The 26465-nt window shown below is 43.0% G+C and overlaps 1 protein-coding gene across 2 annotated transcripts in view; it reads left to right on the plus strand.

The window, feature by feature from the left end:
* Positions 1-26465, plus strand: part of MFSD2B (MFSD2 lysolipid transporter B, sphingolipid) — a 59527-nt gene that overhangs the window by 22295 nt on the left and 10767 nt on the right. For both annotated transcript variants that reach the window (XM_050950794.1, XM_050950793.1), the window contains 5 exons: positions 1839-2017; positions 10493-10583; positions 10680-10801; positions 13732-13815; positions 23253-23333. In XM_050950794.1, coding sequence (XP_050806751.1) covers positions 1839-2017; positions 10493-10583; positions 10680-10801; positions 13732-13815; positions 23253-23333 — 557 coding nt within the window. The remainder of the gene's footprint in view (positions 1-1838; positions 2018-10492; positions 10584-10679; positions 10802-13731; positions 13816-23252; positions 23334-26465) is intronic.

Below are 26465 nucleotides of genomic sequence, written 5' to 3' on the forward strand. Positions count from 1 at the left end.
GGGGTTAAACTGGATAACCTCCTGAGGTCCCTTCCAACTCTGATATTCTATGATCTGTAGTTACACATCGCACTAGATGCTCAGCAATTTTTGAAGCTCTGCATGACATGTCCAATTGAAATTTTAGATTGGATTACAGCCAAATATTTTAGGTCACACTCCTATTTGGATCTGGGCTAGCCAGCACTTTTGGTCAGCCAGTCAAGTTGGGAGTGAAATTTGGGGTTGGTAACTTAACCTGAACCAAGAAAACAAATCAGGTGACCCATAAGGTCACATCCTCCGTTCCATGGTCCTCTCTGTTTGAGAAGATAGCAGCAGTTGCTGGAAAGTCCCATACTGTGGAGAATGAAAGCTCAAAACAGGAAACCCCTGTCTCTCTTAAGTAATGGCTCTGCACCGTCCTTCATCTAAGCTCAAATGAGATCACTCATAACACACATTTGAAACAAAAATTCTCTTTACACAAATCAGGAACTATCTCTTTAAGTCATGCATGTTTGGAAACTGAATGCAGTTTGACGGGATGCAATAATGAGAAACCTGAATTTTGGATTTGTGCTCAGCACAGCAGACTTTAAGTCAGTAATGTCTAAGCAACCCAGTTTAGGGGGAAGGAGGATGCTATAGCTATATTAATTATGCATCACTTAGAGTCAGTGATAGCTCCTGGATCACAGTTTGAGAAATGATGAACTAGGCAAACATGGCATTATAAAATGAGAGAACTGATTGGCTTGATCTCTCTGGAGGCTTTTCATTTAATGCTATAATACTGAGATGTAATGGATTTATCATTCTCTAGATCCTTAAAATGACGCTGCTCTTAAGATACTTGTCTCCATGGCGGAGGTAACTCCTGTCCCAAGACAGGAGAACAAGTTAGTTAATTCACATAGGTCATTTCCTACCCAGACAGAAGGAGAGTATTTAGATACCCTAGAGCTTTTGGGCTGAGGGGATGATATTCAATTTTGTGATGGCATCAGCTGTTGTCGCCAGTAGAAGTTGCTCTGATTAAAAATGACAAAACAAAACAAAAAGAGACCCAATACATGTGTGCAGTTAGCACAGTCACATGCACACAGTTCTAAAAGTCTGGTCCTCAGTCACTTTAGATATTAGCATATAAGGGGTTCGTGTTCTTCACAAACATCAACTAAAATTGACAGGGTGACTGTGAGGCAGGTAAATATCCATCCCACTTACAGGTGACTTTCTAAAGTCACTGTTAGACCCAGGATTAGCATGCAGGTGTTCTGGCTCCCAGTCCCATGCTCAGAGAATACCTCTCAGCATTTAAGCTATATTTCAACTTTATTCTTCTACATAAATTAGCCCCAGCCATATAGCTCTTACATATGTTCTATAGCAGGGGTTCTCAAACTGGGGGTTGGGACCCCTCGGGGTCATGAGGTTATTCCAGCGGGGGTCACGAGCTGTCAGCTTCCACCCGAAACCATGCTTTGCCTCCAGCATTTATAATGGTGTTAAATATAAATTAAAAACACTTTTTGTATAAGGGGGGAGTCGCACTCAGAGGCTTACTATGTGAAAGGGGTCACCAGTATAAAAGTTTGAGAACCACTTTTCTATAGTAATATAGAGGTGGTCAGAAAACGAGAGGTGGAATTTCAGCTCCATCAAGGGATGCTTACCAGTTGTATCTGATGGTCAAGTTCTGCTGGTTTATTGATGCCATTTGTGAATGTTCCCTGTGCAAAAGGAACATCGCTTGCCTCAATCAGTTCCCTCTTTAGTGAGAGAAACAGCCAGGCTCAGTAACAGCGGGTGAAACAAGCTCACCTCCTAACACACATTTCTGCTTCTTGTTACAGGAATGACTGTGGAAGTGCTTGGAACCTTGATGGGAGCTGCGCTCCACGGGCAGATTGTGGCAAGCGCCCATGCCTCTGATCGCTGCGCCGTGAATCTCACCATAAACGCTGCCGACTCTTCCGGTTCTCTAAGCAACACGTCCAACCTTGCCGAGCCCTTGGGCCTCCAGTCCCATGGAGTAAGTGCATGCGGTATGAGGACACTAAAATCCCTAGGGGAGGTTGCAGTGGTGTTACAGCACATCATCCTGCGGGATATACATGAGGCTGACATGCTTAAGGTTGGTGACATCAGAACCAAGACAAACGCATCATTTTGAACAAGCCCTCCTCTCTGTTCTGTTTTTAATTGCTTCTTAGCACGACAACCAAATTATGCTGAGGAGCTTTGCTGAAGATGCTGAGACATATGGATGATGAGGAGCTGTATGGCCACCTTTTCTCTCCCCTACAGACTGGCTTCCTGTTTAAAATGGAAGCCTAATTAACAGGGCTGTCAATTAGCTGCTGTTAACGTGTGTGATTAACGCACAGCACATTTAACACATTAATTTTTTTAACACGCGTTAATCGCAGACCCTCTGGGCAGGAGGGCAGCGTCAGCTGCTGCAGAGAACCTATGGCCTGTCAGGCACAGTAATGCAAGCTGCCATCGGAGAGCTGGAAGAGAAGAAGCTAGAGAAAGAGGTAGTTCTCATCCCAGCCACGGAGGAGTAGAGATCTTGACCCCCCCCCTTCCAGGGTGATCATATTTCTTAAAGTAAAAACAGGACTACCAAGGGCTCATGCAAGCCGCCCCCCACCTCACCTTGCAGGGTTTACCCGAGCCACCCTTCCCATGCCTCCCTGAGGTGGGGCTAACTCCCCCCTACCCCATGCTGCCTGCATCTGGGGCTGAGTCCTGTGCTGACCACAGCTGGGGCTGCCCCCCCCCAAGCTTGCCACTGCTCATGGCTGGGTCTCCGCCCTGCCCCAGCTTTATGCCGCCCACAGCTGGGGCTACGGCTGACCCCACTCCCGAGCCCCGTGCTGCCTGCAGCTGGGGCTGACCCAAAGTCCTGGGCTGCCTCTCTACTTCTACTTGAGATTCCCCTGATTATCCATCCCAGGATTTATTTTACCTACATATTTGGCACTGGTGCAACCAATGTTGGAATATTGTATCCAGTTCTGGTGCCCACAATTCAAGAAGGATATTGCTATATTGGAGAGGGTTCAGAGAAGAGCCACGGGAACGATTAAAGGATTAGAAAACCTGCCTTATAGTGATAAACTCAAGGAGCTCAATCTACTTAGCTTAACAAGGAGAAGGTTAAGTGGCTTGATTACAGTCTGTAAGTATCTACATGCAGAACAAATATTTAATAATGGGCTCTTCAGTCTATGAGAGAAAGGTTTAACACTATCCAATAGCTCGACAAATTCAGACTGGAAATAAGGTGTAAATTTTAGACTGTGTGGGTACTTAACCATTGGAACAGGTTACCGAGGGGTGCAGTGATTCGCCATCACTGACAATTATTAAATTGAGGTTGGACATTTTTCTAAAAGATATATTGCAGAAATTATTTTGGGGAAGTTCTATAGCATGTGTTATACAGGAGGTCAGACTAGATGATCACAGTGGTCCTTTCTGGCCTTGGAATTTATGAAACAATGAATTTGCTCACATCACAAAATTGCTGTACAAATTGACAAGTCTCTGCACAAGAGATTTTCAAGAGAGGACTGGCTGGAGGTGTGGCAGGGCAGGATTGAAGTGCACTGGCAGCCTTTTGCCTTGCGGAGACTGTTTTCATTAGTGCTGTTGAGTAACCCCATTCTTTGAAATCCCCTAAACAGCATTAAAGAAAAGAACCAGACATGAATAAAAAATCTGAGGTCATGTGGGAATGTTTGTGTGTGAAAATCCTATTCTCGTGCATTGTTGGGGCAGAGGGATATTGTGGGTAGAAAGGGTTGTTTTGCAAAGTGTTGAGCTCCAAGTGATTTTATCCTCAAAATTACAAAAAAAAAAATAATAACGTGGAGGACAAGAAGTAGTTGGGGCCAAATCTTAATTGTCTCCATTTCAGGGGTGTGACCCCACTGTTTTAGTCACATGAGGTTCTTCTGACTGTGCAATAGGGGACAGCACGATGGCAGATAAACAAAATAACCACAATAATTAGCTATGATTCCCCCCACACACTTTAATTATATAATAACAAAGACCAAAACAGAACACAAGCAGTAAGCAATGGCTACTACAGATGCAATCTCTTCTGTGTGTATTTCAGTGAAGAGCTCTCAACAGAGATTAGACCAGTGAACTCAGACCTCAGTGGTTTGGGAGCCAAATTAGTGATCAGTATTGCCCAAAAGAGCCACAGTAGTGTGAATTCATTGTTTCATTCTTACGGCAAAATGACTGGCTAAGTATTATTATTTTATCAGTTACAATTGTCTAATAACATAGTAAAAGCATCCTCATTGGTTAATAACTTAGATTGGTTCATAATTAAATCACAGTGTTTTAATATCACGAGCCCCAGGAGATACATTAGGGAGCCACTTGTGACTCGCGAACTTCAGACTGAGTATCACTGGATTAGTCCTTAAGAAGGGGTACACCCCCACTGGGAACACTCTTCTCTAGGAGAACTAAGACCGAAGTACTTTTTCCCAAAATCAGTATGGAGGCCTGTCTCAGTGTGTCATAAATAACTAAAACAATTAATAGATGGGCTAAGGAATTTCATTTAAGGTCAGTGAATCCTGTTTGATTTGTCAAGGATAACCTAACCACTTTATACATGGGCAAAGATGAAGAAAGCATTTAACTCAGTTACTTAAAAGGAAGCCATTCAAGGAGCAGTTTTGAGACAGGAAAATTAATAAATCTTCAAGAATCTTAAATTCAAAGTACAGTACAACCTCAGAGGTATGAACACCAGAGTTACAAAGTGACCGGTCAACCATACACATCATTTGGAACCAGAAGGACACAAACAGGCAGCAGCAGAGACAAAAAAAAACCACAACCCCCCCCCCAAACCAAATACAGTACAGTACTGTGTTAAATGTAACCTACTAAAAAGAAATAAAAGGAAAGTTCTAAAAAAAAGGATTTGACAAGATAAGGAAACTGTTTCTGTGCTTGTTTCATTTAAATTAAGATGGTTAAAAGCAGCATATTTCTTCTGCATAGTAAAGTGTCTGTCATAACTATAAAGGGAAGGGTAACAACTCTCCTGTATACAATACTGTAAAATCCCTCCTGGCCAGAGGCACCAAAATCCTTTTACCTGTAAAGGGTTAAGAAGCTCAGGTAACCTGGCTGACAGGGAGAAGAAAGACTTGCTAATAGGTGTTAGCAAAGAGAGCCCATCCCATCAGCCAGTGAATTCTGTAGAGCAAGAGAAATCAGGGTTTAATCCTTCAGGACAAGGAAAAAGAAGAAAACTTAATTTTGCAAAGGGAAACCACAGGGTAACTCTAAAAGGCCCAGACTGCAATGGTATTGAGCCAAAGGTGTGACATGACAAAAATGATTGTAAATGGACACTTGCAATGGATTTATTGCTATTGCTAATGGTGATTTTTGTAACTAATGTGTTGCTATTACCAAGAACTGTAAAAATGTACAGTGTGGCTAATCTTTTGGAAAATCCCTTGAACATGTTGAAAGTATCTCGTCCCCTTGTTGGTCCCTTGAGTCAGGTGTCAGCCAGGTTACCTGAGCTTCTTAACCTTAAGGGTAAAGGGATTTTAGTGCCTCTGGCCAGGAGGGATTTTATAGTATTGTATACAGGAGGGTTGTTACCTTTCCCTTTATAGTTATGACAGTGTCAAAGCCGTATTAAGTCAATGTTCAGTTGTAAACTTTTGAAAGAATAACTATAACATTTTGTTCAAAGTTACAAACATTTCAGAGTTACGAACAATCTCCATTCCCGAGATGTTTGTAACTCTGAGGTTCTACTGTAAATCCTGCTATTTTTTCTCTTTTTACCGAGATTAGCTCATATATCCTTTTGGAGTTCACAGTCAAAGCAATCTAGTGTTTAATAGGAGAAGCTGTTAATGCCTTAAATTACAATAGGATTTCAATAGTCCATTAAAATTATTACAAGAAACAACTCTAATCCCTTGGCAATGCTCTTGCAGACTCCATCTCTTCCACCTTTTCATGTTCTCTGTATGTATAAATATCTCCTGTCTGTGTGTTCCATTCTATGCATCCAAAGAAGTGAGCTGTAGCTCACAAAAGCTCATGCTGAAATAAATTTGTTAGTCTCTAAGGTGCCACAAGTACTCCTATCTCACCAATGATGCTGAAGTCTCAATGATGTCATCGTGCTGCAGAAGAAGTGCTGAGCTGGAAGGCTGCTGCTTCTTGATGCTGTGTTGTTGCTACTTTATTCTTCTTAGCTGTCTGGTTGCTGCTGTGTGCTTTCTTGTAGAGATGAGGCGGCCAGGCTGAACTGAGCGCATAAGAAAGCGGAACCATGTAAGAGTATAAGAGCACAAAAAAGTTTGTAAGAACAAGCATGAGAGTGCATGTCCCAGTTCTGAGGAATTTATACTCTTCTCTTTGCATAGTCTCACTGAAGGAAGAAGAAGCACACCTTTCAGGGCTTGGCTGGATTCAGATATCCGATGCTGTTACATTTCATTGGCTTATCACCTTCATGGGATTGCCTTGGTAGCATCTTCATCTCATGAATATGCAGTCTGTTAATGCACATGCAGTAGAGCTGTAATTCTTCAGCTATATAGTTGTATTGATTTTTGGCTTTGTGGCAGGAAATTCTCAGAACATTAGAGTTTTAACTCTCTTTTATTCAGTTCATTTTCGGAGAGATTCCTTTAGCTCCATTCAAGGTTTTGAAATTGTTTCATATAAGTCAAAACACAGTCCAAAAAGTATTTTAGCTGTTAAAATAGCCTTTTTAAAATTTAAATTATTATTTAAAAGAGTCTTTAAACTTAAATGGTGATCTAATAAGGTATTGTCTTTTCTTCTTAACAATCTTTGCGGAACTTTTTCTTGTCTTTTTTGAGTTTGGCAAGAAGTTTAAGCTTTGCGAGGTAACTGATTAATTCCCCAGTGAATATCAGTATTTTATACTCAGATGGTTTCTTATATTAACCTGCAATAGCATTCAAATGACCTTGCTATACTTGTACACAAAAAATCTTACGAGTCACATAATAGTAGTCTCAGGAAGTTACTATTTGAAGAGCTAGTTTTAGATACAAAACATTTGTGAATACACATCTCAAAGGAAGCATATAACATCTTAAACAGTTGAGGGACGACTGGGGTTTTCCCCATCAAGAGGAAAGATGAGTCAGAATTAACCAATATCTTCAGTAAAACATTTCCCAGCCATAAATGTTCTCCTGAAAGTTTAAAGAATGAAGACGTTAAAGTTTTATAAAAGAAATGAGTTTTGATTAGGATATCTCTAGAATTCTTTGTGTGGGGTTTAAAACTACAGATTTTCTCTCTGTAAAGAGGGAGAAAGAGGCCCAGTTTTATGCCTTACTCTACAGTTCTGAAAACACATCTGAAGCATAATTCCTTCTCGTGAATAAAGAACAGCCTTACGTTCATGTATATAGCTATCTCTTTCTCAAACATAAATAGCTTACAAAGTTTTGGGTTTTTTTTAGATAAAGATCATGTCTCTACCAAACTTTTATCTTGTACATTAGGGAGTTAGCCTGTTCTTTGAGAAGATGCCACTGTTGGTTAATGAGCTTTTTTTGACCAAATGGTTCCTAGATTTGCAACCTACCATTTGTAGTATATTTATAGGCTTGGCGAAACTTTATTCTTATTTTTTTTAAATTTCAATGGCTGATATGAATGTTTACTTTTTAAGCATTTTTTCTACCTTTATCAATTTAAATTGTAACAGTTGCACAATTTATGGGTTTTCAGCATTTTTTCTATTTTAATCTATTTAAATGTTCATGGTTGCAGGAAAATTATGAGGGGAAGTACAGATGGGGATTCATACAGTAATTATTTGATGGCTAGACAATGAGATTCAAAAAGTTAAAGCGCTGTAACTGTTAACACACAAAAAATTGTCAACATCATATAATGTCAAAATATACAAAGTAAATATACTTAAATGAAACTTTAATAATTTCTCAAGCAGTATTAGTAAGGCTTTTGTTACTGTCTCACATGACTGTCTCATAAGCTAGGGAAACATAGCCTAGAGAAACCTATTATAAGGTGGATGCACAACTGGTTGGAAAACCGTATTCAGAGAATAGCCTGACACTTGTCATGACTCTCTTTGATTGAGACAGCAGAGATTTCCTAGGAATATCCTTGATTAGTTTGAACATTTTCATTTAATTAAATAAATATAAGCTTCCAAAAACATAAGAATGTGAGCTTTATATTCTCCAAGCATCAATGTATAAAAGTAATTGAGAATATCTCCTAAATTTCAGTAAAGTGAAATCAAGATTGGAACATTATACACATAAATTATAATAATTTTATTAACTAATTTTGCATCTGTATTGAGGTCTCGCTCATAGCGTATGAAGACCACAAAATCTGTAGCTAGATTAATCTCATTTGCAAATATTCCAAACCATCCGGCGCATGCTGCATATCTGTGATAGATGAATGTATATGTCTATCGCTAGTGTCAACATAGTTGCTTTTATATAAACATGTCCTGGCTGCTGACATACTAGAACTTTTGTTCATGGCTGTTTTACTTTTTGATAGAAATTTATACTTATAGGTCCTAGATTTATCCTGAAGTAAATTTTATTTGTAAATAGTCTGCAGCCGTGAAAGTTCTTCACACAAAGAAGAGCACACAGCTGGCTGTACGTACCTGGGAAGTTCTCCAGTTCCAGCCAAGCAACCAGAGAAAGACTGAGATTTTCAAAAGCGACTAGTTATTTTGGGGGCTTGTCTTCACTATAACAGTTAGCTCATGAAATCAAGATTGGAACATTATACACATAAATTATATTAATTTTATTAACTAATTTTGCATCTGTATTGAGGTCTCACTCATAGCGTATGAAGACATATTGGCTGCAGTATGCCGACCACAAAATCTGTAGCTAGATTAATCTCATTTGCAAATATTCCAAACCATCCAGCGCATGCTGCATATCTGTGACAGACGCCGGATGGTTTGGAATATTTGCAAATGAGATTAATCTAGCTACAGATTTTGTGGTCGGCATACTGCAGCCAGTATGTCTTCATACACTCGCCTCGCTCCAGTGAGAGCGATCACACTTCAGAACTACACTGGAGTTTCACAGAGTGATTGGATTAGCAGCACAGAGTGATTGGTTTAACCACTTATCAGTTGTTGTAACCCCTTCACTTGCTTGAGCCTCAGCATCTCTCAAGGTTCAAACTCAGCCTGTGGACCAGCGACCTTGACTTTAGAGCATCACTCAATTTGAGCTAGAGATTTTTGTGTGTAGATGAGAGTTGGATTAGGAGTAACACTCAAGTATAACTTGAGCTAACTGTGCTGTGAAGACACCCCGAGTGCCTTAATTTTTGGATGCCCAACAGAAGAAACTTTAAAGGGGCCTAATTTTCTGAGGGTGGATGCTCAGCACTTCCTGAAAGTCAGTGTCTTGAAATCTAGCTATTGCTTACTTATGGTCTCTATTACTGTATTACCCAGGTGCCTCACAAGTTGTAATGTATTTAGCCTCACAACACTCCTGTTAGGCAAGGAAATGCTATTTCCCCCTTTATATGGATGGGGAACTGTGGCAAAGAGAGACTAAGTGACTTGCCTCAGATCACGCAGAAGGTCTGTGATGGAACAGGGAGTTGAATCCAGGTTGTTCCAGTCCTAGGCTAGCATCTTAACCGCTGGACCATCCTTTCTCTCCTTTGGGCACCCTGACACTGAGGTATCCAAAATCATTAGTCACTTTTGACAGTCTTAGCCCTGGTCCATAAGCAGTGCTGTTAGAAATATGGTTTCAAGGTTTAATAGCCAAGGCAGTAGTTAACCTACCATAGCCAGTGCTTAATTTGTGCCAGGGCTTGCCTGGGCTGAGCCCCGGCACTTCTAGGTTTGGCAGTTCATAGCCCCAGCACCTCTGCATTTGCTGCATCAGTTATGAATGTACAAAACTTGTTTGAGCCCCGGCACATCTTTCATTACAAATAAAGCACTGACCATAGCTGACTTAATTGGAAGATATGTGTGCTCAGCAGCACTGAGGATTGGGGCCTGCTATTGTTACAGATTAATATGAGATGGCAAAAGCAGGGATGTTTTTGTTTTTCCAAAAATATTGTCAAGGTCAGCTCATACCTGGGCCTCACCTTACCTTAAACTGAAAAATTTGAGGGAGCTGGGTTCCCCATAATGATCGTAGCTTGTGCTGACCCCTGGAAAATGTCACTCTGTCCTTCATAAAACTGTAGCCTGCTCTGGTCAAATGAATAGCACGCTTATATCCTAACATGACACAATCCCCATTGTTTTGTATGTAAATCTTGCCCATGCTAGTATTAAAATTATTTCTATCTGGGATCTGTAATTTGTCTTTCCTCAGTGTAGTGTTCTGTTCACTTTCGTTGAGCTGGAGCAGTGTGATCAGGCTTTTATTGTCCTTATCTGTTAGAAGTCTCTTTCCTTTTAAAGAGAGAAGTCTACATGATTGCAGCGGGAGTAATAGGAGGAGTGTATCTATTCGGCATTGTGATCCTTTTCACTGGAGTTAAGGAGAGAGAGGGTAAGTTAAATTCAAATACATCTGGGTTTCAAAGTGATTCTTTCCCAGTTAGCTTTGGAAAATATGACATTATTTTATGTATTCCACCTCTTGTAGATCCTTACGCCTTAAATTCAGACAAAGCAATTCCTTTCTTTAAGGGACTGAGACTCACAATGAAGCACGGTCCGTACTTGAAACTTACAGCTTCATTTCTTCTCATCTCAACAGCTGTTCAGGTAACTCCAGTCTTTGCAAGTCCATGCATTGGACTTGTTCTACCCACAGCATGAAAGAGTCAGAAGCAGCAGCTGGAATGTAAAATAGCCCTAGACTTGCAAGTAGAGCTAGTGATTTGGTAGATTGTGTTTTTCCCCTCTGAGTCAATGTGGAACTAATGCCCTGCTGTCATGCTAAGGGGCATTGTGCTGCTGGAGGTAGTGTTTTTAAAACAAGAAATAAAACCTAAAGCCCTGACCACTTGTTAAAGGCCCAGTTTGGCTAATTATATTCTACCTACCTAAAATCCCCTAGTTTCAACCAGCTAGGGAATGCTTTTTTCCAAAGCTGTTCTATAACGTGTGCTGCATTAAACCATTTCCCCATTCCTTTCCCTATGTGACTCTGTTTTAATCATGTCTGAAGTGGTTCCTATAGAGTATTTTGTGAAGGAAGGCGCTATGTAAGTGTAAGATGATATTCCCTCATCTAGGTATACAATACTAGTTCTAGTTATAACTACAACCACAAAATTCAGATCTGGATCACCTGCTGTATTTCAAACCCCCCAAAAGAAACACAGTAAGGCAGCATCACATTGATAGATGTTGTATAAAAACCTGAAACTGATATATTCTCAACCCACATTCCCCAAAGTTCAGTTTTATTTTGATCCAGTGTTTTGCGATCTGTGCTCATTTCCATTAATCTTTTAAGTGTGTTTCCTTCACATTCATTACCTTAATTATTAGGGCCCTACCAAATTCATGTCCATGAAAAACATGTCATGGATTGTGAAATCTGCTCTCTTTCGTGAAATCTGGTCTTTTGTGCACTTTTACCCTATACTATACAGATTTCACCAGTGTTTCTCAAACTGGGGGTCTTGACCCAAAAGGGGGTCAGAGGGGAGGTTGCAAGATTATTGCAGGGGAGTAATGGTATTGCCACCCTTACTTCTGCACTGCTGCATCCTTCAGAGCTGAGTGGCTGGAGAGTGGTGGCTGCTGACTGAGGGCCCAGCTCTGAAGGCAGCAGTGCAGCAGTAAGGGTGGCAATGCCATCCCAGGCCATCCTTCTGTGCTGCTGCTGGAGCTGGTGCTGCCTTCAGAGCTGGGCTTCTGGCCAGCAGCCACTGCTCTCCAGCCACCCCATCCCCAGCAATACCCTTGTAACCCTTCCAACCCCCTTTCGGACCAGGACTGCTACAATTACAGCAATGTGAAATTTCAGATTTAAATATCTGGAATAACAAAATTTATGATTTTTAAAATACTGTGATTGTTAAATTGACCAAAATGGACCCTGAATTTGATAGGGCGCTATTAATCATCATCTTTATTTTTTTTAAAGCACATCATAATATCCATGTTTTTGACACTAGTCCATTAGTCACATGAACCATCAGTCAGCCAGCACTGTGACATTATGACAAGAGTTATGCTTATAATGTACCTCGTACTTTGTTTGCCAACTGTACTGGCGAATTAATAAGTCCTGTGGAAGGACTGTCACTCCTCCACGGCTGTGCTTATCACAAAGAACCTCAGAAAATATGTTTGCCAAGAAATAACCACATTTCCTGTTGGCATGGATTTGGGTCCAGTTAGCAAGCCTTCCTTGTTGTGCATCTGACAGTTTTTGCTTGAGGGAAAGGCCTGAGAGTGAGAAACAGCAACATAGCATCTCCCCTCACATCAAATAATGTAGTCCGTCTAAGTGACAACAGGCGAGGGAAGATTAAGGTAGACTCCTTGGGATTCAGACCCTTACAGCACTCACTCACTTAATCACGATGTGGCCTGGCGTAGCACACAGTCACCTGCAGACAGACAGTCACCTATTGACAACACCCAGGGAGCTCCTCCTCCATCTTGTACCCTCAGGTCTTAAAGAGGCGGGAGAAGGCAGCCAGCAGCTGGGAGCTCTCCTTCTCCAACTTGGCTGGTATGTGCAGCACAGGCTGCTGGCTGTCTGGGGGGTTGTTTTGGAGTGGGGGCAGAGGGTGAAAGGATAGGGAGACATAATTTTGGTGGGTCTGATCCCAATATGGTATTTTTCCACATCTGAAATGAAAGCACAGCAGACTATGGCACAAGTTGGAGAAGGCATTGGGGAAGGAGGAGGGGCCAGAAATCTCCCCATGGATACTCATCCTAATTTCTACATAAGCAAAAAAGCTGTTGTTAATTTCTTGGCTCTCAAAGGAACAGTAGTTCATCAAGCTTCCAAGCAAGACACGGTTTCTTCTCTAGGCCTTCCACCTTCCCAAAATAATCAGAGATGGGTCTGGACCAGGAATTCAGTTCCAGCCCTCACCCTGAACTCTCAAAATCCTGGATGATAATTCTTGTGACTCACCTATCTGTATAATAGACAGGAACTGGATCCTCCAACCCAAACAGTACCCAAACATGTGGGCATTTCTGATCCTGAGCCAGGGCTCAGGATCACAAATACATAAATATAAGCAGCATGATTAAGCCACTCCAGATCAGTTACTGCACTTCAGAGGGTTGTCATGATTAATTTCAGCTGAGGGGGCAGTAAATTGCTTAGGAGCCATGGCTTTAATTCAAAGATGCATGGTATTACTGTCTAAGAGGCGGTCTGTGGAAGGGGACTGCAACTTTCTTCAGCAAACTGCTCTGTGTAACTAACCAGTTACAATAGGCAAACTCCAAGGTTGAAAATAGACTCCTCTCCCCTTCCAATAAACTAGTCTTCCATATTGCAACCTACTAGTTTGCTACATTCAGGGCCTGATCCGTCTGTCACTTTATCCCAGCTGTATCTTGACATTACTGCAGTGTCTTCAGTGGAGTTATTCCTGGTTTAAACTGGTGTAAGTGAGACCAGAATCAGATCCTAAAAACTTGGATTTATTTGATAACTGATTTGTTATAGGTGATGTAACGAAATTCTTTTTGATGTTGTCTTCATCTCGCAGCTTGAGCAGAGCAATTTTGTCCTGTTTTGCACTCATGCAGCCAGTCTTCACAATCACTTCCAGTATTTAGTGGTGACCATCTTGGTGAGTTGCACTGAAACAAATGGCATTGTTTGGGGGGAAGAGTGAGAAGCAGGGTTGAGCTTTGTTTCTTTGACAGAGGGGGTTGTTCAATGGAGCAGCTTGCATCTAAGCAACTCAGGTTAAGTGACTACAAATTGCTAGCACCTTCTGGTTGTTGCAATGAGTTTGATCACCATGCCCTTCCTAGCGGACATTGTGGAACTTACAGGGAGGGGAAAGGTCTGGAATATTCAATTTAGTACTTAGTGTTCACCTGTACCTATGAGCCACTTCTGCCTCTTGAAAAGGTAAACATGAAGGGAGGTCTGAAATTTTAGCTTCTGTTTCCCTCTCACCAGTCTGATATGCCAAGAATTAAACAAGTTTCCCTTGTGCATTCACACATGTGGGCCCTCTGTGCCAGGCAAAGTATTCACAGATGATGTGAATTCCTGTATAAAGGCATCAGTGCTGCCTCACAGATACCTTTACGGAGCTCTCTTCCTTAGCACTCTTGGGTGGAGTTCTGTCCAGCCTTACTTACATGGGCGATCCTCTTGCAACTAAGCTACAAATTGTTCCTGTAATGCATGCCTCCCTCCGAGTGTGCAGTGGTGAAATGCTGCAGCTCTCATGCTTCTGATTAAAGCCCTCCGAGGACAAATAGAAAATTTAATGTGTAATTGCTGAGGAGTCTGTCTGCTGAAAATGCTTCATATAGACCTTTCCCTTTCCTTTCTCTGGCCTGTTAAGTGCTGTACCACCCTTTGTCAGAGAAGCTCCTGCTTGCTCCCCTCTTGGGCCTGGCCTCTGCCAGGGGGACTGTTGGGGTATCTGAGAGGAGCCTTCATTGTTTCCATTTTGCCCCTGCCCCCAACCCTTTTATTGCTTCCTTTCTTACATTCAAGCACTGCAAAGGCTGATATTTTCCAGTGACTAAAATCAATAAGCGGTGGAGCAAAGGCTCACTTCTGCAAGTGCTTGTTCCTGTATATATGCATGCACTCCATGTGCTTGAGACTGGATGATTCTTGTTAGTAGTGTCCCTTGGTCCTCATATGCACTCTTTCCCTCCTTGTGCTCTGATCTGAGGGTGTAAGCGGCCATGCGGACCAACTGCCTCTCCAGTTCCTTCTTACTGTTCCATGGCCTGAGTCTGAACTCTCCAGTGTCCAAAGGGCTGATCCTCCTACATCAAACCTGTAAATATTATAAACTGTAAATATTGAATATAAAAATTCTTAGTTTATTAGATAATTACGTTTTGGGGAACATGCCCCCCTTCCCAGTATGAGGTCCAGTTATGAGCAGGATTCTGGCCTTCAAGAACGGTGTCTCCTGTCCCTGTTCCTTCCCAAGGCAATGATCACCAGATGTGCCTCTACTGCTTCAGAGAAGCTCATAGCACTGCTAAGCACAGTAGCTGTCACTCCTCCACCCCCTGCATAGTAGTAACATTTCATGTTTGTATTTTATATCATTTAAAATAAAAAAAAAAGAATAATAATGTAGTATGTATTAAACTTATTGGTGTATGATTAGATCATATCCTGCCAGCCACCCTTTTTAAATAGCAAAAAGGAATGGCCTAATGCATCATTGGTAGGGATACATCAACCAGAATCTATGTCTGAACTAATTTCAAGGCAGTAACAGATCCTTTGAGGATCACCAATTTGTTGTAGGTTTAGCATTTTAAAATAAGTGAAGGAATGCCATGATTGTTTTCTTTTGCATTGCAATTTGATGTTCCTGTTCAAAATGTTCTGTGTAAGTTAATTCTGTTTTGTGTGTAAATGAGGAATGTGTGAGTTAAGAAATAAGTGTGAAGGCCATTGCTGAACCAGATGGTCTAGGGAGGAGCCGGAGACAGACACAAGGGCACCAGGAGGCTGGAACATGCCCCTGTTCAAAGGAGGGCAAATTAACTACTCTGAAAATAAGACAGGTACACAAATAGCAGGAACAAAATAGGAACAAAATAGTAGTAATAAAAACCAGCATGGAATAACTCCCTAAAAAGCTTCTTAAAAAAAATTAAAAAAACAAGCACTTGTCAAACAACAATTGATTACCACATGATGATGCAAAACTTATTGATCCCTGTGAATGAAAATCACTAAAACAAGGTGCCTTGCCATGAAAATTTGGGTTCATCCTGCCAAGACTTTCCCAGAGCATCGTGTCATAGCCGACGGAACCCGGCTCCTCCCCACTCATGATCAACCTAGCTGGCCACTAGATTGATCTGGACTCTGAACTGGTAACTATAACATCAACTGGCAGGACAGGCATGGGAGTTCAGGCTTAGGAAACACCTTATGGAACCAGACTGCACTGCACAGTGGTTTGAGGCATTGAGGAGCACACTGCCCAGCACTAGCACTTCAGACACAGTGACAGGCAGAGGTAGAGCCAAGCATTCCTCCTCTCAGTTTCACTGCAAAGGCAGGAAACCCTCTCCAAAGCCTAGAGAAAAATTCCCCTCTAGATCCACTTCTGCAAGTGTGTTGGGGAATCAGCCCTCCTCTAAACTGGGTGACTTTTCACACCTGGGCCAGGGAAACTCGAAAACTCATCAAGATCATGGTACCAACCCACAGGCTGCAAAGACAGAGGGCTCCTTCTTCAGCATCGTCAGCAGCAGCAGGACCATTGGTGCTGAGTCAAGAGAGGCATGAGCCTAGACAGTCTGATTTCTGCTACTAGCAAAGGTGCCATTGGTACTGATGCCCATTTCTGAGCCAATACTGAAGGTTAACCGGGAGAAGACGCCTCATGGGGGCAAATATACCCTTTCAGAGGACATCACCATCCTGCCAGATCTGGAATGTCCCATCTTATGAGGCCCAGTTCTTACAAGGGAGATCATGACACTGTTGGTCCATGAACATTATGAAATAAGTTGGATCTCCTGTTCCCTTTACTAGTCAGTGTATTTCACCTTTGGAGATGGAGTCCATGTTGTCTTCGTCAGACAATTCTGATATGGGAGAAGGACCGTCATCACTTCCCCGACAGCAGGAAGCTGTGCAAACTCCCCCCTGATTTCCTGCACCCATCTCTCCTTAGATGCAGGGGGAGGAATCCTTGTACAGGGAGCTGCTCCTCCATCTGCCCAACCCCCATGCATCCAGACCCCTCATACTCAGACCCTCCCACCGAGCCAAACCCCCACTGCACTCAGAACCCCCCCCCGATGAGCCCTACTCCCCCTGCATCTGGACCACCCTGACAAGCTGCCTACACCTACACCAAGCCCCAGCCAGCTACACCTGGATCCCCACCCCACTGAGTCGCACTCCCCCAGCATATGGACCCCCACTGAGCCCCCGCACGGAGCCCCAACCACCCTCACCTGGACCCCCCTGCTGTCCTATTACAGTTGCACCCAGAACCCCCAAACAAGCCCCTGTGCATCCAGATTCCCCCTCCCACCATCTCCTCCACTGAGCCACCTGCACCCAGATTGCCGCACACAGAACCCTCTCAATCCACACCTGGATCCCCCCAACACTAAGCCCTTCCACACTTGGATCCTGCCTGCCTACACCTGGTGCACCTGACGCAGAGGGGCAGGGCCCTGGGGTGTTTCTGGGGCAGGCCTGGTCCTTGCGATGTGTCAGGGTTGGGTGCAGCCCCACTGCTGAGTCCATGTCCCCAGGGGGAACGGCACAATGATCTCCAAGCTCTGTGCAGCCAGTGACCTGTGCTCCCCAATGCCATGCTGGAGCCTCCACATTTATTTGACAAATAAAATTTGCAGAATTTTAAAATATTGTGTGCAGAATTTTTAATTTTTTTTTTTGGTGCAGAATGCCCTCAGAAATAACTAGGAATCTGCATGAATGTAGAAAAGTCCATTTCAGCTCCAACACAGACCACAGAATTCATTGGAGCAACTGTAAAAACAACCATCACCAGTTGGCCAGAGCTTACTTCCATATGGACAGATTTCAATCTATGAACATCCTGATCAGTCAGCTGAGAAAGCTCCCACAAACAACCTTGTCCTCCTGGGTTACATGACATCTTGAACCTATGTGGCACCATTCATGAGCCTCTGACTTGACTGTCTACAAGCCTGGTTTTGAGCAGTATCTGTGCCAAGCAGGCACAGTATGGACCAATTAGTTACACTTTGTGACGCTCTGTATCTCAGCGGAACACCCAGCAACCCCATGTTCATTCTTGTAAAATGATTGTGTGGTATCCAATGCAAAGTTTGTCATGTCAGGTATCTTCGGAAGGCTCATGGTGCACTGAGCATTGTTGTTAGAGTGATGTTATAGTAATTGTTGTTACAGTAACATTATAGTAATGTTACAGGTTATAATTTCATGTATATAATTATGAGGCTCAAAATGTGTCTTCGTGGCTTAAAATAAGCCCAAGCAAAAACTCTCCAAGAGCACAGAGGCAGTTTACACCTCATCAGGGCATGTATGAGACAAACCCAGCCCAGCCTCACAGGAACAAAGGACGCTGGCCTAAGCAGCAACAAAAGGATCTGTTGGACTCTCGAGTGAGTCACCCCCTTCCTTTGGTCAGTTTGGGACTGCGATGAGGTAATGCTCACCTGACTCTGAAGGGTGGCGGGGAAAAGCCAAGAGGGAAGAAAGGACATGATAAAAGAGAGAGATGTTTGCCATACACTCTCTCTCTCTCTTCCACCAATGTCTACACACACCACACCAAGCGACTAAAGCACTGATCAAAGCGGAGAGCCTGGCTGAAGTGCAATCACCCAGCCTGTGGTGAGAAGCATCTAAGTTTGTATGGGCAGCTTAGACTGTGTTTTGTGTTTATTTCATTTGACTAAATCAGACTTGTTATGCTGTGACTTTTAATCACTTAAAATCTATCTTTCATAGTTAATAAATTTATTTGTTTATTCTACTTGAAGCAGTGCGTTTGGTTTGAAGTGTGTCAGAGACTCCTCTTGGGATAATAAACCTGGTACATATCAATTTCTTAGTTAAATTGACGAACTCATATAAGCGTTCAGCTTCCAGCAGGCATAACCGGACACTGCAAAACAGAGATTCGTAGGGTTGCGTCTGGGACTGGAGATATTGGATAGTGTAATTTGGTTGCAAGTAGCTGGGAGCAGCTTACATGCCAAAGGCTGTGTGTAAACAGCCCAGGAGTGGGGGTTCTCACAGCAGAGCAGGGTAAGGCTGGCTCCCAGGGTCAAGGATTGAAGTGACCTAGCAGATCACTGGTCCAGATAATACCAGAGGCGAACATCACACACTCCCCACCCAGGATGCAAGGTTTGGTGGCAGAACAAAGAACAGGTCCTTTCTCTCTGCCACCTGCTCAGAAAATGCTAATTGTGGATGCCTCCCTAATAGCCTGGGGTGCACATCTGGATGAACAAATAGCACAAGGAACATGGACACCTTGTGAGTCCAGGGTGCACAAAAATCTCATGGAACTGAGAGCAGTCTGAGAGACCTGCAAACAATTCTTACCATTCATTCATTCCCAGCACATTCAGGTGATGTTAGGCAACATGACAGCTGTGTTCTACATCAAGAAGCAAGGAGGAGCAAGATCTACGCCCTTTGCATAGAAGCAGTCTGCCTCTGGAATTGGTGCATTCCTCATCGGGTTACCTTGTTGGTAGGTTACGTTCCAGGAACTCACAATGCACGAGCAAACAGTCTCAGCACTTCTTGATGGATGATGAATGGGAGATGCACAATTCATTGGTGAAAGACCTCTTCCAACAATGGGGATCTCCGACTCTTAACCTGTTTGCGTCTCAAGACAAGAAATGCACAGTATACTGCACCATGGGGTGTACAGTCATAATTCCAAGGAAGATGTCCTTCTACTCCCATGGATGGGAAATTTGATGTAGTCTCCCCCTACCCCATCCCACTCTTAACTTGAGTTCTCAAAGCCATTGCTCTCATATGGCCAAGAGAATTCAGTTCCCCATCCTTCTCGATTGTCCACCAGTCAGCATCCAGTCCTTTCCAGACATCCTCCCCAGTAGGAGGGATAGCTCAGTGCTTTGAGCATTGGTCTGCTAAACTCAGGGTTGTGAGTTCAATCCCTGAGGGGGCCATTTGGGGACCTGGGGTAAAAATCTGGGGATTGGTCCTGCTTTGAGCAGGGTTTGGACTAGATGACCTCCTGAGGCCCCTTCCAACCCTAATATTCTATGATAAGGGCAAGGATCAGGCATCTGAATTCAGAATAACTTCATCTCACAGCCTAGTATTTGGATGGGCATTGAACATACAACAGAAAGTTCAACAGCTGTTAAAGCCATCCTGAACAATAGCAGGAAAGAATCTGCCAGAAGGTGTTACTTAGCTAAATTGAAAAGATTCTCTGTTTGTACTCAGTGTCACCAAATGTCGTCAGACAAAATGGACATTCCCAAGGGACTGTCTGCTCACCTTGAAATTTTCTGGTCTTTCCCATAGATCCCTATGGGTTCATTTGGTAGCAATTAGTGCCTGCCACCTTCCTCTTCATGTCTACTCTGTCTTCACACATCCAGTCACTGTGCGATTTCTGAAAGGCTTGATCAGACCTTCTCTCCAATAGCCAGACCTGCCCCGATATGGGTTCCGACATGGTCCTTTCCATGCTAAGTAAACCACCATTTGAACCACTAGCAAAATGCTCATGTTCATGTTACTCTGGGACAGTGGCTCTCAAACTTTTTTACTGGTGACCACTTTCACTTAGCAAACCTCTGATCCCTTTATAAATTAAAAACACTTTTTAATATATTTAACACCATTATAAATGCTGGAGGCAAAGCAGGTCTTGGGGTGGAAGTTGACAGCTCATGACCCCTCATGTAATAACCTTGTGACCCCCTAAGGGGTCCCAACCCCCAGTTTGAGAACCCCTGCTCTAGGAAGTTAGCGTTCCTGCGGAACATCACGCTTATGGCTGACCCATTATATATCATGTTCCATAAGAATAAGACTGCACCTTCAGTTTGTGTCCAAAATAATGTCAGACTATACACTTACTTGTATGGTTTTTTTGCTAAGCCTTATACTGACAATTGGGATCAGAGACTCCATTCTCTGGTCATGCCTTGGGCACTGACATTCTATCTTCAGAGACAAAGCCCTTTCTGAGGTTTCCTGGGCTCTTTAGTGGCCCTAGTGGAACACATGAAAGGAGAAGCATTATCTTCACAAAGACTATCCAAGTGGATTTCAGGTTGTATCTTGTTCTCTTACCAGTTGTCTCATGCACCTCCACCTGGCGGAGCAAGGCCCACTCCACCAGAGCAAAGGTGCTTCAGCAGCTTCGCTTCAGGAAGTATCCCTCTTTGATATATGTAAAGAAGTCCTGTGGCGTTCTTTTCATATCCTCACAAGACACTTGTGTCTTGGTGCAAGCCTCCTCATCTAAACATAGAAGTGTAGGATTGCAAGGGACCTCAGTACATCATCTAGTCCAGTCCCCTAAACTCAAGGCAGGACTATTTAATAAAACATCCTTTGGGTCAGCATTCCTACAGAAGTCGTTGCACCCTCCTGCATCATGAGTACTGCTTGTCAGTCATGCACTGTGAAATTCACATAGGGACCACCTTCTGTAATTGGCGTTCTTTAAGATATGTGCTCCCTTCCTGTATTGCATTACCTGCCCTCCTTCTCCTTTACTTCGGATTGTAATATTTGATTTACAGTATAGATGGAACTGGAGAGACAGTCAGTCAACACTGTCCCTCCTACCCTTGCATCAGAGCATAAGGACCAACAGACACTACTAGCAAGAATCTTCCAGTCTCAGGTGCATAAAGCACATGCATATCCCACAGGTAATACAGGTAGGGACCGCACATCTTGAAGAACTCTGGTTATGGAAGGTATGTAACCTTTCTTTTCTTACATCCCTAGTCTCTGCAGGTATTAGAAAGATATAAATACCAAGGAGGGAGAGGAATTGTTTAGGATGGTACAAGGTGGGGTAAAGCTAGAAATAATGGGATGCCATTTTGGCTTTGATCAATTGCAATACTGGATATATCTGCCCTCAAAGGAGTGAATCCTGTACTTACTTACTTCACCTTTCTTTTAAAGGATGGTGTTGTGTTTAATTGTATCTATTGTGATAGACCCAGGCCAGTTGCGGACAGCAGAGTAGTAGAAGGCAGATATATTAGCCACTGGATAAGCAATTTTCTGTTCCCTGACTGACCAGAGCAGGGGCTGCTCCAGGCTAGGGTGGACACCTGACACCAATTAGCCTGCAAAGAGTCAGGTGAGGCTGTTAAGCTAATGTGAACACCTGACTCTAATTAAGGCCGCTCTGATACTATTAAAGGGCTCACTCCAGTCAGGTCAAAGAGAGCCAGGGAGCCAGAGGAGAGGAGGTGCGGCTGAAGGGCTGGGTAATGAAGATACCTTCAAACCATGGGAAAGGGAGCCCTAAGGTAAGGGTGAAGAAGGCGTTAAGAGAGAGAAGCGAGGGAGCTGTGGGGAAATAGCCCAGGGAAATGTAGCAATTCTGTCAGTGAAAGGTCAGCTGCCAACAGCTGCTACCATTAGGGTCCCTGGAACGGAACCAGAGTAGAGAGGAGGCCTGGGTTCCCCCCAACCTGCCGCTACAGAAACACCTCCTGGGAGGGGAAGACAGGCCCCTGTCAGGACAGGAGGCTCAACTGTTTTTGAATAAGCCTGTAGGGACAACAGAGACTGTGGGAGTTCTCTCACCAGCCTCCTTGCTGGCTTATGATGAAAAAGGCTCAGTAGACTGTACCCTGGCCCTAGAAAGAAAAGGGCTCCATGGAGGGTTGCAGTGAGCCTCTGAGGCTAGCATAAACTGCCTGGAAGTGCGGGACCCACAGGGATAAGGTTGGAGCTCTGCCACACTATATATATATCTATAAATCTCTATATATCTATACATAAATTACACACAAGTTTTCAGATGTTTAAATGGAAGGCAGTAGCATGAAGTACAATTAGAATTTGCTGGGGGATGGACTGAATGACCTAGCAGGTCATTTCTGTCTCTAATTTCTATGGCTTACGTTAAGAAAGGGAAAAATTAAGAAGCTTATTTGGAGAAAATTTCTGTTCTTAAAATGTATTTGAATAGTCTCTCTATCACTTTTCATTTGGGAATAGTGATTAGTCACTTATCACTTGGGACATTTAATAGTACACTGGACAAATCACTGGGGAATGTACTGTATTCTTTTCTATTTAAATTCTTATATTGTACCCATCACCTTGGTGTTCTGTGTGTCTGCATGGGACAGTTCTGCATGGAAATGAGATGGATTAGATGACCATCTCTTATTTCTGTGATTCTTAGTTGTCTGTTGGTGGTGAAGGGAGCAGGAATCCCAGAGTCCTTCCTCAGTCTCAATCCTTCGCATAGTACAATATAGGGTGTCACTGCAGCCTCTAGAGATGACCCTACACCTAGTCAGTACTGTACAAATATTTTTCCATCCTCTATAGGTATCAGCAGCAGTGAGCATTCCGTTCTGGCAGTGGTTTCTACAGCACTTTGGCAAGAAAAGTGCAGCATGGGGGATTTCCGTAAGTAAATCATTGTGAAAATCTATGCAACGTGGCATCTTACACATCAGTAAGATGTTAGTAGCTTCTTCAGGAACCGTTCACAACTTTTGAATAAAAACCGACACCAGCTGAAGTTTGCCTGATTTCAGGATTCATTTCAAACCTTGAATTGTACCAGTTCAGGCAAACGCCAAGTTTTTCAAAGAAATTTTCCAAGAGATGGGTTAGTGAGTGAAGACGAGATGCAAACTTGACCCAAAGTTCCACTTTGTATCTGTCTCACAGAGATGAACCTGAGCACGGAGTTTCAGATTCAGATCTGAACTGCCCTATGTTCAAGGACTATGTTATCTGAGATTTAGCTTGGCCAGATTTGTTGGTTTCAGCTGACTAACTCAGTCATAGGGAAGGGATTAGTGAAACCCCAGTGAACTGAACTGGGGGCAGATCTAGCATGAACCCCTTTGAACCGAAAGGATGGGCTTCCTGCAACATTGGGTTTCCCTCTTCCTGCAAGTGTCCACAAAGTAAAATAAATAAACGAGCTGCTTAGCGATCCCAGAGGAAAGAAGCCTAATTTAACGGTCACAGCTTCCCAAAGCAGAGCCAAGATGCCTGCCTGAGCTTTTGCTGATTTTTTGACTCCTCACTCTGGAGCTCAACTTGAGCTTTCAGTCTGGACGCATCATACAGGCTGAGGCACTTCAAGTCCCTAGGAAGGAGGCAAGGAAGAAACCGGGAGCTTTATGTAAAACTCTGCCTGTCGATGAGCCTTGGTACTGGCTGCATTTCTCCCCTGAATCTAGCTTTTTAAGCGTTACAACATTTTTAATAACCTCAAACACTTCACAGCTGGTGGTAGCTGTTGGTGTAACTAATAGCAGCAATTTGTTGAAGCTAAAATCTATATATTGCAGGGACGTCTGATGAATTGGAGATGGGCTGAAAGCAAAACACTGGCTTCAGATACCTCTGATCTTTGGATGCTTTTAAATATGCATCTGAAGTTCACAGTTCAGGACCATCCCTGCTTCTGACTAGCAAAGGCAATTAGCAGAAGCTGAGATGGATCTCAAGGGAACAGAGTTACCTCCTAGGCACTGTCTGTGCTGCAAAGAAAAGTGCTTTCTTCAGTCAAGTTGGCTCAATCAAGTCAGTTTACCATTATTGGAAAGCCCCCTCAACACAAACAAATCATGGTCTAGCACTTTTACCATTGTGTTAGCAAGTTGTGTTGTAGACTGAGGGAGCTGGATTGAAGAAAGCACCTTTTTTGCCATGTAGACACACCCTCGTATGGCATGAGTACTTCCTGTTTACTCAGTGAAAGTCTGTGGCAGTGCATCCCAAAGGCTTCCTTCGCTGTAAGCTCAAGAGAACCTGTAGCTCTTATATCTGCTCACCGTCACTGTGAAAGCAGAATTGCCTTATTAATTGCAACTGTATTTCTGTCACTGTAGAAGGTTCTGAAAAAAAAATCTGAAGAGAGGTGGTTTTCCTGCCATAATTTCAGTGCCCTTCAGGGTGAAGGGAAAAGGGACTTCTCTGAGGAGATTTGAAAATGGGATGGTTACCTGAAAAAATGAGCACCTGTATAGACTCAGCATTATAGTATAGTTTTTGTATTCTAGATGATGGACATAAACTCCTTTTTTTACCATTCCTCCTCAGGTTTAAATTGGTTGGAGGGGGTAGCTTAGTGGTCTAAACACCAGGTCTATAATATCTAAATTTCCTGGAACTATAGGTTCAAACCTCACTAGAGTCAGCTTAGCCCTTTGTCCATCTAGGGTAAAGAGATTGAGTTATGTGTGGTGTGTAGTTTTTTGGGTAGAGTTGTTAAAAATGGAGGCCATTTCTGCTCCACATGGGTGTTAAAGATCTCATGCAGTTCCTTCTGTAAAGGATTGCCCCGACATTCTTGGCCAAAACTTCCTTTCCCTCTGCGCTACTGTGCTGTGCAGGTTACTGCCATTCGGCCACAGGTGGCTCCATTTCCATAGTGCTGCTTGTCAATAGTTTGTGAAGTTCTTCTGGGTGGGAGGCATGATCTGACAATAGAATATTGCTGATACTGCTCCGGTGGGTCAGGTGAGAGGGGGAGTGTGATCACCTAAGGATTTAAAGGTCCTTTTGTTTTAGAAATAGAAAAAAATGAGATGCATGGGATGCTTATTGCAGTGATTTTTTTCTGCAGCTTAAGAGAGCTCTGCTCCCACATATCTGCCATTGCACAAGAGATGCTTTTGAGAATTACCATTTCAGTTCTGCCTGTCCTGGGTCATGCTCCTTCCTCACTAGAAAAATCAATTTTAAATCAGTATTATTATTGATTTAAAAACCTCTCTGGATGCTCTGGCTCCAGTGGGCACACAACATTGAGCACAGAGTTAATCGTCAAATTGTTTGCAGGCAATGTGTGATCTTGTATTGCTGGAGTGCTCTCTTGTGGTGAAGTAATGATTGTGCTACAAGCATTGTAGGCTAATGCAAAGGCTGTTTATGCTGGGAACTTGTAGTCTCGGAAGGTGGTTTGCTACTTCTTTGGGTTCACCAACAAATGCCTGTTCCTTGGATGGGAACTGCATTTAAAATGTAAGACAAGTGTCCCCTGTTTAAATGGATTAGACCCCAGCAGGCAAGATGTCCAAGATCACCACTTTCCTTGCAAAAGAAATAGCAAGCACAAAGTAGAAGCACTCTCACTGAAATCTCTGCTCATGCCCTTAGGCTCCCCAAGCCTCAAATACAGTGCAGAGAATCAAAATGATCAACACAAACCCAAGAAGCTTTAAGTGTTTGTTATTTAACATAAATTACATTTTCTGCAGACCTCAGCTTTGTGCTTTGTGATGTACTGTGTCAGTTATTTACAGGATCGTGAGGTGATATCACAGGACTGGTGTGGAATGCAGGGACAACTGGGGAGCATGGCTTTTGAGTCCACATTTTAAATGAGAGAGTCTCTACTCCTTATTAGCCCATTGTTCCAAATGGAAGCGAAGATGCTAAGCACTGCTGAAAATCAAATCCAGGTCATCCAAATTTAGATTTCCAATTCTGGAAATGTGGGCCTTCATGATTTACCCAAGGTTATAATGCGAGTCAGTGACAGACATGAGGAAGGTGATGGGATAAATTGTCCTACTG

The sequence above is a fragment of the Gopherus flavomarginatus genome, chromosome 4 (genome assembly GCF_025201925.1).
Source record: "Gopherus flavomarginatus isolate rGopFla2 chromosome 4, rGopFla2.mat.asm, whole genome shotgun sequence".
Classification (NCBI taxonomy): Eukaryota; Metazoa; Chordata; order Testudines; family Testudinidae; genus Gopherus; species Gopherus flavomarginatus.